The sequence below is a fragment of the Dermacentor variabilis genome, chromosome 10, assembly GCF_050947875.1.
Source record: "Dermacentor variabilis isolate Ectoservices chromosome 10, ASM5094787v1, whole genome shotgun sequence".
Classification (NCBI taxonomy): domain Eukaryota; kingdom Metazoa; phylum Arthropoda; class Arachnida; order Ixodida; family Ixodidae; genus Dermacentor; species Dermacentor variabilis.
The window spans coordinates 34,728,794-34,748,543 of NC_134577.1; the positions used below are offsets into that span (position 1 = coordinate 34,728,794).

At 50.0% G+C, this 19,750-nt stretch overlaps 2 protein-coding genes across 12 annotated transcripts in view; both read left to right on the forward strand.

Annotated features, from left to right (window-relative positions):
• LOC142560290 (alpha-(1,3)-fucosyltransferase C-like) overlaps positions 1 to 4,017 on the forward strand; it is a 35,421-nt gene extending 31,404 nt beyond the window's left edge. For all 11 annotated transcript variants that reach the window (XM_075672267.1, XM_075672268.1, XM_075672273.1 and 8 more), the window contains one exon: positions 2,865 to 4,017. In XM_075672267.1, coding sequence (XP_075528382.1) covers positions 2,865 to 3,645 — 781 coding nt within the window. In that variant the 3' untranslated portion in view covers positions 3,646 to 4,017. The remainder of the gene's footprint in view (positions 1 to 2,864) is intronic.
• A 4,549-nt stretch (positions 4,018 to 8,566) lies between these two features.
• LOC142560292 (alpha-(1,3)-fucosyltransferase 7-like) lies at positions 8,567 to 13,595 on the forward strand. Its single transcript, XM_075672276.1, has 3 exons — positions 8,567 to 8,935; positions 9,205 to 9,562; positions 11,792 to 13,595. The coding sequence occupies exons 2-3, from the start codon at positions 9,213 to 9,215 to the stop codon at positions 12,609 to 12,611; spliced, it is 1,170 nt and encodes a 389-aa protein (XP_075528391.1). The 5' UTR covers positions 8,567 to 8,935; positions 9,205 to 9,212; the 3' UTR covers positions 12,612 to 13,595.
• The last annotated feature ends 6,155 nt before the right edge of the window (positions 13,596 to 19,750 follow it).

Here is a 19,750-nt window from a genome sequence, read left to right on the forward strand (position 1 = left end):
CGGTCGCCAACAAGATCGACGACTATCTACGTCGCGCAACAGAAAAAAAAAGGAAAGAAAGCCCTCGTCGCGCCCATCAGCCCGAGACCGATTTTCATCACCGGAATAAAAAACATCGATCGCTTGTCGCAAGCTAATCAGGACGCAGGGTTGCGAGAGTGGAGGGGATATGGGCGAAATCCGCCCATTTCGTAATATGTTGCAGGCATATAGCCGGCTGTGTAGTTATTTGCAGGTATATTCGCTGGTACTTCGTAAATTTATTTCGTGCTTCGTGCGAAGAACGAGACAGGAATAGAGAGTAAAGTTTAACGATGCAAAATACAGATGAATCGGCCTGAGGTATGTTCCTCTGCCCAGCTACTGTGCGTTGGGGGAAGGGGGAGACGGGAAAGAAAGAGGGAAGAAAGAGGAGCATGAGGGGTAACGATGACAACAAAAGGAGGATGCAAAACATAGAACAAGCAATTAGGTCTAATCAAAGCTTGAAACCTAGAGCCGTAGATTTTGAGTAGTCAAATAACGCCTGGATGGCCTGAAAACTAGAGTCAACGTCTCGCGAAGGGCCTAAAATAACGTCCTCCGACAAGTGTTGGCTTGTCGAGGCGCGCAAGATGGTTACTCTACTTCTGTAGTCCTTTCACGTACTGAGGGCCGTCACACATTACGTTTCCTATAGCCTCACGCACATGGCACCGCTCACAGTCTGGAGACTCGATCGGTGCGTCGCCTTGGGTGCACAAACCCATGTGTAAACACAGCCACAGCCAGCCTAAGTCTATCCAGAATACCGGCATAGCTTCCTGTGAATTTTTTGTGGTAGTCTAAGCTTCATGTTAAGGTCCAGTCTCTGGAGTCCTCTGTGGCGAGCTTCCGGATGTTACCAGTGATTTTCTCTCGCTTTTCGCTAATGATACTTGACAGAATGCAGTTGGTGTCCACTGTTCAAAAATAAATTGTAAGCCGCGGCCCTGACCCTTCGAGTGCCTTCTTCGCTTCCGCGGCTTCGTCGCCATGTACAGTGGCTAGGAATCCATTAAAATGTAATCCGGTGGCCGTTGTCTATCGCTAGATTATATAGCTGGGCAGTGTGAAGAGCCAACACTGTAGGAGCTTTCTTTCATTACACTTCTGAGTAATTGCAGAGCCGGTTTTGTGTCACTGTCTATACTTGAGACTGTCTGTACTTGAGCAGGCTGTCGCGAACTATGGAGAACTGTCCCTCGGATTGCCACTAGTTCCATGCATTTTTGTGTCGTCTTGTTACGATGACGAAACTGTCGAATGACTCAATGTGCATGCACGACGAAAGCCGCAGCTGACTCATACGACGAGACCGATCCGTCTGTACACACATTCACCGACGGTGCCACGTCCTTTCGACACATATTCAATGTCTGAGGCCGACGGTAGGTATTCGCAATTTTTTTTTAGAAATACCTGGAATAGAGAGAGACATACCCGTATTTTGGACATTAACAATGGGGGGCATAACCATGGAAGGTCAGCAGGGGAAAAGCACGGCGGTATGGTGGATTCTTGGCATGGGGGGGGGGGGGGGGGGGAATGACCAGCACACAATTCAAACTTATACATGGATGTTATGTTCCCTAAAAATAGCTAAGGATTAAGCGTGAGTGTGTGTTTTGCAGTGTTGGTACGCGCCGAATCGGGCTTTCACCGTGAGTACGTTACATTTACGTTCTGTGTACTGTTGCCTTGGGTAAAATTAATGCAGTAATTTAAGCCCACTGCCAAACTTATTGGTCTGCCAGTGCGCATGTAGGTATTTTGTGAATTTATCGCGGCCCACTTCGAACACCACGTAGTGCAGTTCAGGCCGGTATGCGGTAGTGTCACATACCCACTATATTGTTGTGAGTGCTATCGACACGCTCTTGTTGGTCAGCGTTCCATCGTTCTATCTACGGTGCGAGTGCCTGAGGTGCCAAAGGACAGAACAAAAGAAAGTACCTGTGTGATTCCCGACTTTCTTTTTTTCCGAATCTCGTCAATTTGCCGGCGTACTGTGTAATGCATACGTTTGTTCTGTGCAGTATGCTTCGCTTTTTCTGCATCAACACATACCAAATACTGTTGCACTAACGATGAATACGGAACGCACCTGTCTCGGCGAGTTTTCGTGCGTGCACGGCGCATCCCGTGAGAGTTGGCGGGCGGCCGCGAATACTTCGTCGCCCGCGATGGGAGTTACAGTGTGAACGCGGCCACTTTTTCGCCTATGCGGGTTGCGCCTGCTCGCGCGACAGAAAGCTCGCAGTGTGAACTGGGATTTATGGCATAGAGCTCCAGCCGTTTCGGTAGTAGCAAGCGGCCGGCAGCACGTATTTCGCACTCCGCACCCCCGCCTTTCCTCCCATTATTCGCGGGGTACTATCGTGTGTAATGGTGTTGTTATAAACGTCTTCTCTGGCTACGTACGTTTATATTTTCCTTACGCTGTCACCTTGCTATGCGACGTTGAAAGACGCGCTCCCAATGGGCCACTAAGTTGACTCATCCTCTGCTACAGCCAGTTAATAAGCGCACGAAATGGTTATGCTAACTAAAGTAAGTGCTAATCTAAAATACTACATTTCTGGTTTTGCTGGAACTGTGCGCCGAGATATTCTGTTGTTTCCACAAAAACTCGAGTGACGTAGTTTTTTTCACACCTATGGAGGTGTCACGACAATAATCTCAACCTCCTCGTTCTGCGTCAATAACTGCAACCGCGGGTACAAAAACTTGGGGCACTTGGAGAGTTTCGCAACTAATCTGATTGAAGAGCTCGCTGTCTAGCTGTTTCTCAGCCTCGCCTCGCCTTCATGATTAAAACAGCAGGTACCGCTCCTTTTCTACAGATACCGCGCAGAGCATCAGCGTTGGGTGTACTGGAATATGGAGGCACCCCCCAACAGCCGTCCCGAGAAAATGGCGAGCCTCAGGGGCGTCTTCAACTGGACATACACCTACCGCCGCGACTCGGACGTGCCGCATCCGTACTTCTTCGTGCGTTCTGTCGCCCGCCGCAGCACGGCGCCACCAGCCGAACATACGCCGACATTCAACCGGTCCGGACTGGTCGCCTGGGTCGCCAGCAACTGCCGGACCTCAAGCCGCCGCGAGACGTTCGTTGACGAGCTCCGCAAGCACATTGCGGTAGATACGTTCGGCTCTTGCGGAAACCTCGCCTGCCCGCGTAACGAGGACTGCTTTGCTCGTCTCGGCAAGAGGTACTACTTCTACCTGTCCCTGGAAAACGCCGTGTGTCCCGACTACGTCACAGAGAAGCTGTACAACGCGCTCCACTACGGCATGGTTCCGGTGGTGATGGGAAGTTACTCTGCGAGCCTGGCGCCTCCCGGATCTTGCATCGACGCGCTTCGATTCGCGTCTCCCGAGCGTCTCGCCGCGTATCTGAAGGCGGTGGCCGCCGATCCCACTCAGTACGAGGCTTACTTCGCCTGGAAGAAGACGCACGAGGTTCGATATCTCCGATTCAGGGATCACTGCCTCCTCTGCGAGGCGCTTTCCAGAGCTAGTCCAGACGAACACAAGACGTACGAGGACATCGTCGAGTGGTGGCACGGCAACCGGTCCATCTGCAAGCGATGGAAGCCGGAGAGCTTTGTTTTCGAATGACTGTCGAGGATATCCCCTCGAGTATCGCCTTCCCTACTCAAAGGCGGTCTGCCCGGCAACCTGCGAAGACAAGACGGCCTGCCCGCCGCGTAGTTGGCTTACCCGCAGTGGTTCTCACGCTTTGCTGCCGAGCAGGTATCAGCTTCGATTCCCGTCCCGTTTCTGCAAAGGGGGCGGTGAGGAAGGGAGAACTCGAGATAACGCATGGGAGAAAAAAAAATGGCAGCAAATTCATCCTACGGAGATGACTGGCGGAAGTAACGAGATTAGCATTTTTTCTCGCGACAGAGGTGTGTAATTAGCTATAACACGTGATGGACCCTTATGCTGCAAGGTCATGTGATAAATTAAATTGCTGAATGCTTATCTTCATGTGGTTTAGTTACATTATGCACACATAACTAAATACAATAATGGACATTTGACTGTATACGGACGATATGCATGGTTTTACCGTTTGCACGGATGCGTGGAGTTTGCAATATACATGGATGTTCAGTTTTGGCAGAAATGTCTCTCAGTTCGGCAGCACTAGCAGGCGGCAGCGCATCGTCTTCTTGGCTGTCACTGATGGCGACGAGCGGAGGGCGATGGGTGGAGAAGTGCGAGGCGTACGTGTGAGGTCTAAAGTGTCTGATTCCGCTGGGCAAAGATGCGGTCGCTGTCGTATAGGTACCATGACGAGGTATGCCCGCTCGGCACTAAATTAACGCCCCCCTCGTGTACTCCGAAAACCACGTGGCTTGGGCCTTCGAGAGCTTGATGTCGATGTCTCCTTCCCGAGCGTTGTCGCAGCAAGGTATGGAATGGGCAGTCTTGCTTTAAGCGTTGTAATGAATCGCTGCACTATCGCACTAGTGGCCCCGCGACTGAATTAAGAGTACGGCGACGGCAATGTTTTGTCCGGTGCATTACGTGACGCATGCAGACATCTTGGACTATCTCCTTGGTGGCCCCGGGTCTGGCGTAGAGGACGACGATGGCAATGTTTTGTCCGTGGTACGTTACATGAGCCGTGCAGACATCTTGCACTGTCTCCTTGGTGGCCCCGGGTCTGACGTAGAAGACGGTAACGGCACTGTTTTGTCTGTTGTACGTTACGTAACCCGCGCAGTCATCTTCCACTATCTCTTTGGTGGCCCCGGGTCCGACGCAGTCGACGGCGACGGCAATGTTTTGTCCGTTATACGCCACGTAATCCATACAGATATCTCCGACGCTGTGGTGCACAATAGTGTATCGTTATGGGTGTCGCGCGGTGCCTTATTTAAATGTAGATGTAAATGTAAAATGGTAGATGTAAATGTAGATCCAGCGGCCGTGATATGTGGATCCTTGTGATATACAGGCACGTACCCACTCGGGGAGATTGGCCAAGAAAACCGGGTAGGTCAAGATAAAGTGCAAATTAAAAGGCGGAAATTTTACACAATAGGTAAGTTCGAATAGAAAGATAGAAGTTGGAGAACCTGCATGATTTTATGAAAATGAAAATGCTGCCTCAACCGTGAAAAATAACACAATTCAAATTCAATTTGGGCGAAAGAGAAGGAGGCAAATTTTGTATTCAGAGTTTAAATCTGATTGATCCTAAAAGAAGATCTCGGATAGCAGCGGCAACCTTCCCAACGCTATGCCGAAGTCTAAAGGCACCCAGATACAGTACATTTTGAACAGTTAGATCTAATCTAAATAAGCGCTGGTGTTTATAAGGCTCGTTTTTTAAAGCTAATAAATCGTCGACAAGAATGCTGTAGACTGTCTGCAACTGCTGTAGACTGTCTTGTTATCAGGGGGCCAAGACCTCGTCAGGATTTCTCGCCTTTAGTCTTTGCCGCCCGCAGGGAAATTTTGTATTCTTCCTGCAAAATAAACATGTTCGATTTGATTTGATTTGAAAATGAAAAAATTACAGTGGTCTCATCTTACCTACACATGACAAATCGGTCAGGGTGCCGGACCAGTCCTTTGTAAATAAAAATTTAAGGAAGGTATGCGACAGCAAAGCCTACTAATAGTTACTTCAATTTTTCTCGTTTACCATATTACTTTTCCATGGGTACAATGAGTGTTAAAAATCCGAGGACATTGCAACAAACGGTACAGGGAATTCTCGCAGCATCGTTTCCCTCAGAAATCTTGCAGCTATGGTCGAGACTGATGTAAGGGGATCTTGAATGGCTAGAATGCCTTCTCCCATTAACCTGCCGTTTCATTTGGGACTAGGCCTTTATGCCCTTGCACCGAGACTAAATTGAAGTTAGTTAAGTATAGAGACACTATTAAACACTCGCAAAACCTGAAACACATTAGGTGCTGCGAGTGAAGTACACAAAGAGAAATACTAATAAGTTACAATTACTGCATACTCTACCGATAGGCTTCATTTACGAAGGGCCAGTGCTACCACTAAAAATCTGCAAGAAAGATTAGTACAAGGTCTGTAAGCCGCAGGGAAAATGACCGATCGAGAATGGGGCTGAATAAACCAATACCATATGTTCTTCGAACTGCGTGGCATCAATCGCTATGACCACGTTTTCTTTGTGATTTCACTAACCAGTCCTGTAGAGTAACGCTTATTAGCATTCGTTAAGGTAGGTGATATGCTCTATACTCGGAAAACTATCGTCAAATTGTATGTGAAGAGAATTTTCGCCGTCGCAGATGATTTTACCTCTCTGATTCTAACGTTCAACAGATCGAGAAGAGTTCCTACAAAATCAACTTGAGGTGTATGGAATCCAGGCTAATGTACATCGAAAAACATGCTAGGCTGAGCAATGAGCACTGTTTGGCAATGTCATATTGGCGCACGCCTTTACAATTCTTTGTACAGCAAGTACACTAAACCAACTTACAAGAGAAAGAATTCTGGTTCTTAGATACAAAATAGTATTTATTACAAATTTACGTAGGTCTAAACATAGTCTTTATGCCTGCGATTCCAAAAGAGCAACGGGGCGAAGCGTATAGGCAGGCGGCCCAGAGTATAACAAACAACCGAATTCCAAGTCAGCGCGTGCATACATACGGTAGATTGATAACAAGGTGGCCCTGCGCGTCCCTCATCAACACTTTCTGCGTAATAATTCGACCGCTCGAACGCCCTTTGCTGCAGTATAGTCTATGTGCGCACGCCATGAAAGAGCTGTCATATGTAATACCAAGACACTTGACAGCATATACTTGTGGAATGATGTCGAGCTGGTACAACAGAAATATATGCACTCGGTCCTTCAGAGGAAATACGAGCAATCAGCACTTGTTCACGTTTATAGCCAGTCGAATGGAATTCAACCAATCTTCTAGAACAGGTAAATGTCTTTGCAGGTTTTAGTAAAGTGTGTGAATGTCCATTGCCGATTAGAAGAATGACATGTCGTCCGCACACATGTAAATATGCACGTCCTCTTGGGACGTGATGGAGCTGAGTAAAATATTAAAAAATGCTGAAGACAGCACTGCCCCCTGTGGAGCTCCTTTTGTCTGCTTATATATGTATGTTATATATCAAGGGGATTTCTTTCTTTATTTAGTAATTCCAAACATGCAGGTACAATGAAATGCATAATACGAGTTGCATATCACATGTGACTGAGAAGATGGGAGAAGACCGCGGTTACGTGGTTTGACACTGCTCACAAGACCATAAAGCTACTGGAGGCAGCTCTGACGCCAGCTGCAAGCGTTAATACAACATTTGTCTGATTCTCGCACTTCTGGCTCCATTCATTCTTGTGGGTTTTCCTACTACGTTTCTTTAAAGCGCCCGCCGTTTCGCGCAGCGCACGATTTTGTGCGCGAGAACACCTGACTAGCGGTATAAGTCAGTGCCACACGAACACTGAAGCAGACGCAAGCGGAGCACAGAGCGTCGCTGCGAGCAAGAACGCCGTAGAAAATGACAGTCTCACTCTCAGCGCGCGCGACTGAACGACGTAGGAACAAGCAGACGAAACAGAAGCACATCTCTCTTGCTGCGCTGCGAAGTAAAACAAAAGCGCGCTGACATTCAGGTTTGTGTGTTTCATTATTTCGGTAAACATCAATCTTCGTCAAACTTTCTAGTGAAGCAACTGATTAAACAAGTGACAGATGTCTTGAATAATTATCGAAGTGTCATGGGTCACCATGGGCGACGTCACAGCATACACGTGGGCTTAATTGCTGACACGCGTCCTCCCCACTTCTTGAAGCGCGACGCCCGCGAGCAGGAGCGCAAAGGGCGTTTAGTTTGCAATTTCAGCGCTTTGCGCGGCGTGTTGCGATTTTGTTAGCAGACACGATCATGAGCGCGCATTATATTCACTCCGCTTGTCAGCTCAAAATCGCCAGACCTGGTGAGGGGCCATTTAGGACCCTGCGCACAAGCACAACCATTGCATAGTCTTGGACGTATAATACAACAGCGCTTTGAAAATGATAAAATTGTACAACGACAAAGAAGGATTCGAAGAAGGAAGGACGAAGTTTAGGCATATTCATGTACTAACCATTATTGTCACACTGGCTCAATCAACAACTCCTATATAGGAGTATATAGGAGGCCTTGGCTGAACCCACCATGGTTCCAGCTCTCGTAGACACCATTACGCTAGAGTTCCCTCTAATAATTTTTTTTTAGGGATTCTGCGAAGGCCGTGTCTTTTGCTGTGATTTTGCTGAAATCACAGTGGTCATGTGACTTTTCGCTCTCCGCCCTCAACACAAGAAGCAGTGGCGGTCGCAGTCTCCCGCCAACGCCCAAAGGCCCTCGTGGCAGGATTGAGATAACAATGGTGAAGGGACGAAGAATAAAGAGAGATTCTGGAGAAAAGGCTACGCTTCTTTGTAGTCGAGTGAAACGAATATTGGAATGACCCGAGCAACTGCAAAGAAGTAAAACCTTTTGAGACAGGTGCGAGCACGTGGAGATGTGTGACGATACGTGGCAGAAAGAGGAGGAACAGGTGCGTCAGCGCTTCTGTGGGGTCAGAAGATCGTGACAAACTGTCGCCACGTTGAGGAAGCGAATGGCTGCCATCGTGATATAGTGCTTGGGCCTCACACTTTCCCTGGGGCAACCTACAGCTGCTTCGTAAAAGTACATTTCGGTTCGGCGAACGCGCCAGGTCGACGATCGCGAGACGCCGGTGTCCGGAACCGATGGAAATTCGCAACCAGAAGTCAAGTACGAGGTATCGAGGTTCACAAGTCCTAGCCTGGCCTGTGTGCTAAGCCGCCTTACTTGTATTCGAGACAAGAGGAGGCATTATTGCCTTGGTAGGATGCAAATCTGGTTGCCCCCGTAAGTATATGTTTCACTTGATTCGAATTTTCGTTCCATTTCAACAAATTCTAAAGGACTTCCTTGTGCCAATTGTCTCCTGCAAGTCTGCTGACTTGGCCGTTGCCAATCAGTCACTCGAACCGTACAAACTTGGGTGACAAGTAACGTTTCTTTAGTACTTGGGGAATTCATTTTAAGCGCCTAAATTCAAATGTGGAATCAACGACTGCGGATTAGTTACAACACGATATAAAAGCGCAGTATATGTTTGTTTGTTTCTTCCCCAGTAGATACCATGCAGCACTATAAGTGTCTCCTACGGTGCTTCTTCATCGAACTTTGCCTTCTCTGCGCCACGCTTCTACTGCTTTTGATACACGACTACTATAGTCACCAGAACGAATATCACTCGCAAACACTGAAGACGGCGGGCAGCATGGCCAACAATAGCACCGGGATCATGGTACTGTTCTGGACCACGGCCCACCGTCTCTGGTACTGGCCGCTGAACGAGGCCGCACGGGGACTGGTACGACTCGACTGCTGCAACGTGCCATGCTTCGTGACTCGGGACCGGTCCCTCATACGATCCGCGGATGCGATCGTCTTCCACGACAGGGACGCCGACGCCAGTGACCTGCCCAGGTAAGGCTGTGCGCTTTACCTAGGGAATTAGGGAAGTGGCTTATTGACCCTACTAACTCATTCTATCGACTCGCTCGCTGCGATCAGCAATTCGTAACTCGCAGTAAATACGCAGTACCTATACACCCATTTCGAGGAGCAGTTTGCTCGTTCGGCGGTGCGCCGCGCGTCGCCTCGGCGAAAGCGCACGAATACGAAACCATAACCGCTTCTGCCCTGCTTCCGTGTGATCAGCTGTCGGAAATGCAACTGGGTGTTTGCTAACGCACTGTGCTCCACTCGTGATGCAAACTGTGGGGCGGTAGAGGTAAGACAGACGTTGGCTGCAAAAATAGTGAGTGGCATATTAAGGAATTTTCAGGTTCACGGACCACTGCCACATATGGACTGCCCATGCTCCCAACCCTTCGTCATGCACGGCTTTTCTCGAGGATAAAAAAAGTTCACTCATCTGCCAGCATTGTATCGCTAACTACCAAACAAAGGACTTCAACTCTTCAACGTCGGGAAGAGTGAGTACCGCTAGTTATAGTGACGAAAGGAGTAGCACCGCTTCCTAGCTTAATAAGTCTCTCGCACGTTGTCTGCACACATCATGATGTACTCACCCGCAAACTCACGCCCACTCTAGCGCCAATCTATCAAGAATAACTGAGTGGGCGCACACTTGAATCAATGCGCCGAAGCATACGTGACGATGACCACACTGAGAACACACGAACGTTCGAAGCGGAACTTTTCGTGACGGTCCACAAAGTAAACGAGTGACTAGCGATAATGCGTCTTTGCTACAAGCTGTTACAAAGCGCACATCTACATTGAAAGCATTGAGCGCAGCAAAGAACAAATCTATCGCAACTGAACAGACCCGCGAGTGCTTAGGCAGAAAATGAACAATCAGATAGTGACTGCACCGTGGAAGTTTACTGAGTCAGGATCATGACAAGCCTCTTATTCAAAGTGTTGGCCAAATAAACAATGACGAGTAACGCATACTGATCCTGATTTAATTCATATTTGAAAAGATTGGACAGCTTGGAATACATTTCTAGCCCCGATTTTAGTACATGCATTGTATACATTGCTCGCACCGTTTGGACAAAAGCTGTAAAGAACTCCTAAAGCGTTTACGTGTCCTCTGAAGTTGCAGTCAAACGTTCCTGTCGTCCACCCAAACAGCCGCTACAATATCCGCCGGAACAGAGGTTTGATGAGCCACACCGTAGTGCCATGCACATTAAGTACGAACACGGAGGCACCTAAGGCAAGCAATCAACGCGTCACCACGTGATCAAACATGGCGGCGCCCACGGCATCGCCGTGAATAGGGTCAGTAAACCTGTTCTCCATTTTGACTTCATAACCAGTCAACTATTCATGCGACCTCTACCCACATCTATCAACAAAAAACCGCCGTCATGCTGTCTGTGGTGCGACAATGCATGAAGAGCCGTGTCGTCTCGCGTGTTGCGGGTCACGTGGTCTGCTGCGAGTGCGTGAGAGGAGGAAAGCGAGCCGAGACGACAGGTGCTGTATGGCGATTGCCTTGACGCGCACCGTCTCCCCGCATTCTCAGTGTTGAAGGTCACCCGATCTGAGTTTCTCAGTCTCGCGACAGTTGGACTTGCACAGCCAGCAGTAGTACGCAACGCTTGCTTTGGGACAATAAGCAAGCGATCTCCGTGGTGCAGCTCTTCGTAAAGTCAGCGCTTTGAACACGAGCGCTTAGTTGCGGCAGCCGGTTCAAATGCTGCCTTTCGGCGCATAACAACATATACGTGTTTAAGTTGGTGAATGTTTGCTACAGTTCAAACTACATCTAAATCTATGAGCCTTCCCTCTACCTTTTCGGCTTTATTGTTTTTGACGAACAGCGTCATATTGGGTCACCCTTCGCCACCGTGTCACTGATGCTACTAGTCCTGCTACGTTCATTGCTAATGTTTCTTCAGTATTGCCGAATGAAGTATGTTCTCGTTTAAATGCGTAATCTACCCGGTGCATTTTTTGAAGACTATATTCCTGAAAGCGTACCCACTTTCTTCTCGTGTACAAATGTTAATTCATCTGCAGATGGTAATTATATGAACTTATCTAATTTCACCCGTTGTAATATTTAAAAGTACTATTTGCACTACAACAAACCAAATGCTTCCAACTTTAGGGCGATTAAGGACTAGCTCCTTGTCTCAGGTGCAGCTTGGTTAACGTCAAAAACCTTCTCCGCAGCTACCGCGACGAACGCCAGCGCTGGGTCTACTGGAATATGGAGCCCCCACCGAAAAGTCCGTCAGACAAAATGGCGCGACTCAGGGGCGTTTTCAACTGGACCTACACATACCGGCACGACTCGGACGTCCAGCACCCCTACTTCTCTTTTGTCAACCAGTCCGTGCAAGGCGCTACGGGGTCTCCGACGCGCCGGTCAGCTCCCTCCGTGAGAACTAACCGGTCCAAACTAGCTGTCTGGGTGGCCAGCAACTGTCACACCCAGAGCCATCGAGAGGACTTCGTCGCCGAACTCCGGAAGCACGTCGCCGTCGACGTGTACGGGCGTTGCGGCGACCTCGAGTGCCCCGGCGACCCGTGTCAGGCCAGCTTCGGCGAGACGTACTACTTCTACTTGGCGTTCGAGAACTCCCTGTGTCGCGAATACGCGACGGAGAAGTTCTACGACGCCCTGCGCTTCAACTTGGTCCCCGTGGTGATCGGGAACTACGTCGGTGTGCCGGTGCCTCCGAACTCGTACGTCGACGCGTTTCAGTTTCCCTCTCCGGCACACCTGGCGTCACACCTGAAGGCGGTGGCCGCGAACGCCACGCTGTACGAGCGGTACTTCGCTTGGAAGCGGACGCAGGCCGTGGTGAAGAACCGCTTCGACGACCACTGCGCCCTCTGCCGGGCGTTGCGCAGGGCCCGTCCGGGAGGGCGGAAGTCGTACGCGGACATCGTGCGGTGGTGGCACGGAGACAATGGGTCTGCGTGCGCGCACCGATCGAACGGCGCGACCTCTGGTGACGCCCGTGCCGACAAGCTGCTGGCACACTGACGCGGGTTCCGCGCGAGTCGCGGCTTCGATCCTGCTGCCCGCGGCGACCGCATTTCGATGCGAGCGAAATGCAAATAAGGCGTGGGCCTGCTGTGACATCGCACTGCCTATAGGATCGGCCCTTGTTCCAACCCATAGAAAATCTCTTGCGATGACACATAACGTGCACTGGCGTCAGAAGCGGCCCACCAAGTCACCGCGTTTGATCACACCACCTCCGGGATCGGCGAAGCTTTTGTTACATTTCCTCCGTGATCGGCATTGTTTCCGTCCTCGTAAAGTCGCGCGAAGAGTAAAGGAAGCCTTCGCCTTCGAAGCGGCGGGGTTGTGGAAGCCCAACTAATTGTGCATTGAGGGAGGCACACGAAATAAATAGATCAAGTTATGGGAGTTTATTTTAGCACGGTACATCCCTTTCTACTAGAAGAAGCTCCTTGTAGCCATCTCCTTTGTAACAGTTCGTAATTCGTGCTCTCTAACGTTCGCGGCCTAAATGGGGAGAGGGGGCGGTAACAACCATGCCCCCCCCTCCCCTCCTGTTCACAGCACTTGCTATTACAGCAATTTTTCTCATCTTTTAGCGCGCTCTCGAGGCTGGCGTATATTTTTTTCTAGAATTCCAAAATCGAGGACCTCTATTTAAAGCAAAAAAAGAAAGCAAAACATTATTTCGTCATCATCAGCCTACTTTTATGTGCTATACAAGACAAAGACGGCTCCCAGCGATTTCCAATTCCTCGTGTTATTCTTTTTTTCTTTTTTAACCTAGGTAGGACATTAGGCAGTATAATAGCAAAACCTTGGTGGCGCAACCCACCGCCCCGCTCCAAAGGGGACGCTCATAACATCCGTCCATCCAACCATATACGAGCTCCGTTGAAAGCAGTGGGAAAAACTTTAAAGGGACGCCAAAGGCAAACGCTGAGTCGACATGGACTGTCTAAATACCATTACAGAAACCTCGCAATGCTTGTTTTGTGCCAAGAAAAGGCTTTACGAGAAAATTGCATCCGAAGGGTCCGAATAGCTTTTCTGAAATTCAAATTTCCCGCTACCCAACCGGGGGAGTAGTGACGTTGCATACGCCATCACCACCCTTTGCTGACGTCAGTGGGTAAAACGGCGCACGACAGACGGCGGTACCGAGTCAAGACTGAGCGGCGGATTCGCTGCTGCAGCTGCTTTTTTGTCAAGTGGCGTAGACCGTTCGGGCATCCTGCGACATTACATGTAAGTCGAGTGCTCTGATACTTGCAGTTTGTGCGAGTTTCACGAGCAAGCGAAACCAGCGCAGCACTGCGCCATCAATAAAGTACTGAAACGTGAAAGCGTGGGCGGGGCATAGTCGAGCGAAAATGAAACCTTTCGACCGCCCGCGTCGTTGTCAACGGTAATTTCAATGAGTTCTTTTTTCTAAAAATGAAATATAACTGGGCAAGTAGCATATTATTAGACCTTATAATATAATACACGCATGTTTCTTGCAACGAGTAGTTGAGTACTAGGGACAGAATTTAACTAAGGAATGCTTTCGTCATCCGGCAAGTGCTTGAATGTGCCGGGGGAATCTCTCACCATGTCCTGCATTCACCTCAATTTCTTTATTATTAAGGCTCTGTTCACGATAATATTAACGCCTTAGAGATTCTCGAGCACTAATTTATAGCTTTAGCTTGACGATTGCAGCCCGTCTCTCTCTCTCTCTCTCTCTCTCTCTCTCTCTCTCTCTCTCTCTCTATCTATCTATCTGTCTATCTATCTATCTATCTATCTATCTATCTATCTATCTATCTATCTATCTATCTATCTATCTATCTATCTATCTCTCCAGTAAGCAAGTGGGAACCTTTCAATTATCGGTAAGCATTCTAGGTAACCATACAGCAGTGGCTTTGGTCAGGTGGCGATATTATTTATGGACCGTTTTTACAGCGGTTCCCAGAAAAATTTCACGTCCGTCTACAGAAAACCCAACCCAGGCGGGCAGATACCGACTGCAGGGCCAGGAGCAGTGGCTCATGCCCCCGTAAGGCAGAGGCGTGAAAAGCCGTCAAACCACGTGATCGACCATGAGGTGCGCGCACATACGCGTTGATCAACGTACGTTGCTGCCAGTCTCTCGCTGGTGGTCGTTGTCGGAGACTTTAACGTAGACATCCCAAAAACAGAAACAAAGCAGTGGTTCACCCAATACGTCGAAGTAGTTGGGCCTCTGTTAAACAATTCGAGTCAACCAACTACCGTACACGAGTCATGCATCGATTTAACTTTGGCCAAAAATGTTTCTCGAATAAGAACGTAAAACGTCAGTGTACATCATAGCAACCACAAAGAAGTTATAGCACTCATTTCAACGTAATAAAGAAAATAAATGTTTTGTAAACTGCATTCAAACGTGTGTTTGTGTCGTGTATCACTTTGAAGAACAATGTGCGTAATGGACGTACATCATGGGATTTTTGGGAAAAGTTGCCATACATTTGGCGCAACATATCTACAGCTTCGCTGACCCACCGCCTTCACAGGAGTGGATTGACGGTGATTTTTATAGTAAGAATAAAAAAATATAATCACGCCTCCCAAGATGCCAAGCAACCTGAATGTCAAGGCAGCTTCAAGCAGTCCTACTGCGAATGCCGGTTCACACCGTATCTTCTACATGGTGCGACCTTCTAATTTATTTTCTGCGTTTGCTTCGTGCAATGAACGAATGAATATAAAGCTGTCCATCACATAGGTCGGTATAGCGGCAAAGAAGAGAGTTGAGATACCATGGGGGTTAGCCGCCAATCCAGAAGACGCCACCCAGAGGTATTTTATATTGTAACGGAGATGTTGCAAGTATATAAAAAACTATATTTACAGCATATATGCAGGCTGAGTCAGAATAGCTAAGATGGCTGACCACCAACAACACGCAGCAGCCAGCATCTCCGATCTTCTTCTTCCTCTCTCTTTTCTCATCTTTCCGTAATAGGACCACCGGGTGGCGAAGCGCCGTCTCGGCCCATGGGAGGCGAAGGAATTTCGAGCGAAGTATGGCTTCAGCCGTGAAACATGCACGACGTCGACAGGCATCTGACTTGAGGATGCATCAAAGTGTAGCGGTGAAATCTCGTAATTGTCGTCGCTAATCTGGCGTAGGACTTCATAAGGCCCTGTGTAGCGAGAAAGAAGCCTCTAGGAGAGGCTAACCCGACGATATGGTGACAAGAGGAGCACCCAAGCACCTGGTGCGAACTTAACATCGGGATGGCAGCGGTCGTAACGCTCTTTCAGTATATGCTGTGAGGCGAATAAACGAGATTGGGCGACTTGACGTGCCATGCGAGCGTGATCGACGACTTCGCGAGCCTACTCAGTTGCAACAAGTGGCACAGAAGGGAGGGTGGTGTCAAACGGCAGTGTGAGGTCGCGACCATACAAGAGATAAAAGGGTGAATATCCTGCGGTGTCATGTCGGGTCGAGTTATACGCGAACGTCCCGTAAGCCATCGTGGTGTCCCAGTCGCGGTGATCGTTGGAGACGTACATCGACAGCATCTCTGTGATTGTTCGGTTGAGACGCTCCGTAAGACCGTTCGTTTGTGGGTGGTAGGTGGTGGACAGCTTGTGCTCAGTGGCACAGGAGCGGAGGAGGTCGTCCACAACTTCAGACAAGAACGAGCGGCTGCAGTCTGTAAGTAACTGTCGAGGTGCACCGTGCTGGAGAATGATGTCGTGAAGGAGAAAATAGGCGACGTCAGCTGCGCAACTAGTCGGCAACGCCTTCGTTATCGCGTAGCGTGTCGCGTAATCAGTAGCGATGGTGATCCACTTGTTCCCTCTAATCGTTGTCGGAGAATGACCAAGCAGGTCAACGCCTACCCGAAAGGACGGTTCAGAGGGAACTTCAGTGGGATGGAGACGTCCGACAGGTGCCAGGCGAGGCTTGTTCCGGCGCTGACACAACTCGCAAGTTGCGACATAACGACGCACAAAGCGGTAGAGACCCGGCCAGAAGAACCGACGTCATACGCGGTCGTATGTACGCAAAACTCGAAGGTGTCCCGCCGTCGGTGCATGGTGAAGTTGTTCGAGAACGATGGGTCCCAGACGACGAGGAAGGACAAGCAGCAACTCAAGGCCGTCAGAGTTGATATTGCGGCGGTAGAGAATGCCGTCATGCAGCACGAACATTCGGCACGTGCCTTCGGTGCTGCCAGAATGCGCTCTGGCGATGACGGACTGTAAGGATGCGTCGCGTTGTTGTCCAGCGCGCATGTCCGTCATGTCAGTGAAAGCCATCACGCAGGTCACCGGATCGCGCGCAACAGGATCGGGAGGATCCACGGGGTGACGGGAGAGGCAGTCAGCGTCCTTGTGCAGACGTCCAGACTTACAGTTAACAACAAATGAAAATTCCTGCAGTCGCAAAGCCCAGCGACCAAGCCATCCTGTGGTGTCCCGGAGGGAAGACAGCCAGCAGAGGGCGTGCTGGTCTGCAACGACCGAAAACGTGCGGCCGTACAAATATGACCGGAACTTGGCGACAGCCCAAACTAAAGCCAAGCCCTCCCGCTCGGGGATGGAGTAATTTCTCTCGGCAGGTGACAGTAGGCGGCTGGCTTAAGCTATCACGCGCTCGGTACTATTCTGCTGTTGGGCGAGAACAGCGCCGATGCCATTGCCGCTTGCGTCAGTGAGGACTTCGGTCGGTGCAGACGGAACAAAGTGGGCAAGTATGGGAGGGGTGGTCAGAAACCCGATGAGAGCGGCGAACGCGTGAGCCTGCTCCGGGCCCCATGAGAATGGCGTGTTCTTCTTCAGAAGATCTGTCAAAGGCCCAGCAACGTAGGCGAAGTTCTTGACGAAACGGCGAAAGTAAGAACACAGGCCGACGAAGCAGCGCACGTCAGAGGGAGAACGTGGCACAGGGAAACTGCGTATGGCGCGAACTTTTTACAGATCTGGTCGGACACTGGATGCGTCAACGAGGTGTCCCAACATGGCGATCTGACGGTGCCCGAATTGACACTTCGTGGAGTTCAGTTGAAGGCCGGCTTTTCGGAAGACTGCAAGAATTGCAGCGAGTCGGGTAATGTGGCTGCCGAACGTAGGAGAAAAAACAATAACGTCGTCAAGGTAACAAACACAGGTGGTCCATTTGTGGCCTCGCAGAAGAGAGTCCGTCATACGTTCAAATGTCGCAGGAGCATTCCGTAAGCCAAAGGACATGACTTTGAACTGATATAAGCCACCCGTCGTGATGAAGGCCGTCTTCGCGCGGTCCATATCATGAACTGAAATCTGCCAGTAGCCGGATCGAAAATCGATGGACGAGAAGTATATAGCTCCGTGCAAGCAGTCCAAGGCGTGATGGATGCGTGGTAGTGAGTAGACTTGTTTTCGCGTGAGCTTGTTTAAGTGGCGATAATCGACGCAAAAACGCCAGGTACCATCTTTCTTTTCCAGAAGGACGGCAGGCGAAGCCCAAGGGCTGGCTGATGGCTCGATGACCCCTTTGCGGAGCATTTTGTCCACTTCTATTGGATGACTCCACGTTCAGCATGCGATACACGATAGGGACGCCAACGAATAGGATTCGTATCTCCAGTGTTTATACGGTGGTGAACAACAGATCTTTGGCCTAATGGCCTGTCGCTGAAATCAAATATGTCGCTGCACGATTCAAGGAGGAGTCGTATTTCTGTGGCCTGTGCAGAGGTGAGGTCAGCTGCAATCATTTTCGGGAAGTCATCCGTTAAGTAAAAAGAGCTGTCAGCTGCAATTGGCGCTAATAAGCCACTCTCGGCATTCAGATCCAAATTCGCAACCACTGGAAACGCTGGCCAAGAACATGCCGGCCGGAAGCACTTGAGGGCACAGGCTGAAATGAAGGAGCGGTGGAACGACGTCGTTATTAGTAACCGTGACCAACGTATGCGGAACAGCAACGTTCCGGTTCAAAAGCACGTCGACGATGGGGTGAAGCACATATTCACCGTCAGGAACCTGTGGCTGGGCGTTCAAAGTGACGTAAGTAACTGCCTCCGGTGACGGACGCACATCTTGAAGCGAGCACAAGCGCAGTAGGGGGTACACGGAGCATCGGCAGTTGGGGCAGTTTCGTCCCCTGCGGCCTAAAGCCACAGGGGACGAAAGGCGACGTGGCTGCGGCGAACGGGAAGATGGGCGACGTGTTTGCGGTGAGCGAGACTTGTGTCCGCGCGGCGATGGTGAGCGGCTGTACCACGTGTTCCGAGCAGAGGTGGCGGCTCTGTTAGACTCGGCGGTGGGAGAAACATTGCGGCCATTTCAGTCAAAACGGCTCAGGTTGGTCGGCGTGCGAGGTGTTGAGGGCCACGAGTTGCGACAGTATATCGGGCGACATGACCAGTGCGGCGACAGGTGAACCATATCGGCTGGTCGTCCGCAGTTCACTCAGTCGGGTTACGATAACGTGGATAGAAGCGTCGGGGTGGAGCGAAAATAGTGGAAAGGCGTTCGTTAGCTCTGGTATTGGCGACAGCGCGCACAGACTGTAAGCCAATGTTTCCAAGTTCCTGGCGAACGATGGCTTGTACGAGGGAAACTGAAAATGTGGTAGAATTAGGGCTACGCGAACCGAAGGCCGCGGGCATCATCGCATCCAGTTCACGTCTAACGATTCGCACCACTTCCTCTGATGGCGGCGCATGCATGCTGCTGTGCGGATTGATCTTCACACGTCGACGTTACGGCAGTATTGGGAAGTCTGGCGAATGGTTGCAAGACGCGTCGGCTTTTGGCCTGCTCGAATCGTCGGCACTCTTTAATGATTGCGTCAACTGCACTGCAGCTCTTGCACACGAGCAGATTAAACGCGTCGTCAGCAATGCCCTTAAGGATGTGCCCGACCTTCTCAGCTTCTCTCATGTAGCGATCGGCTTTACGACAAAGTGCCAGCAGGTCCTGGATGTACGAGACATAGGACTCCGTGGAAGATTGGGCACGGGAGGCCAGTTCCTGCTTTGCGGCAATTTTACGGCCGGCTGGTTTGTTAAACAACCCTGTCAATTTCTCTTTGCATTGGCCCCCGCTGGTTAGCTCCTCTTCGTGGTTTCCGTACCACACCTTTGCCGTGCCTCTTAGGTAGAACAACAGGTTAGCTAGCATAA

Coding starts and splice junctions, on each gene's coding strand:
- LOC142560292 (XM_075672276.1), top strand. CDS start 9,213: ATGCAGCACTATAAGTGTCTCCTACGGTGCTTCTTCATCGAACTTTGC. Junction 9,563..11,791: donor GACGCCAGTGACCTGCCCAG/GTAAGGCTGTGC, acceptor CCTTCTCCGCAG/CTACCGCGACGAACGCCAGC.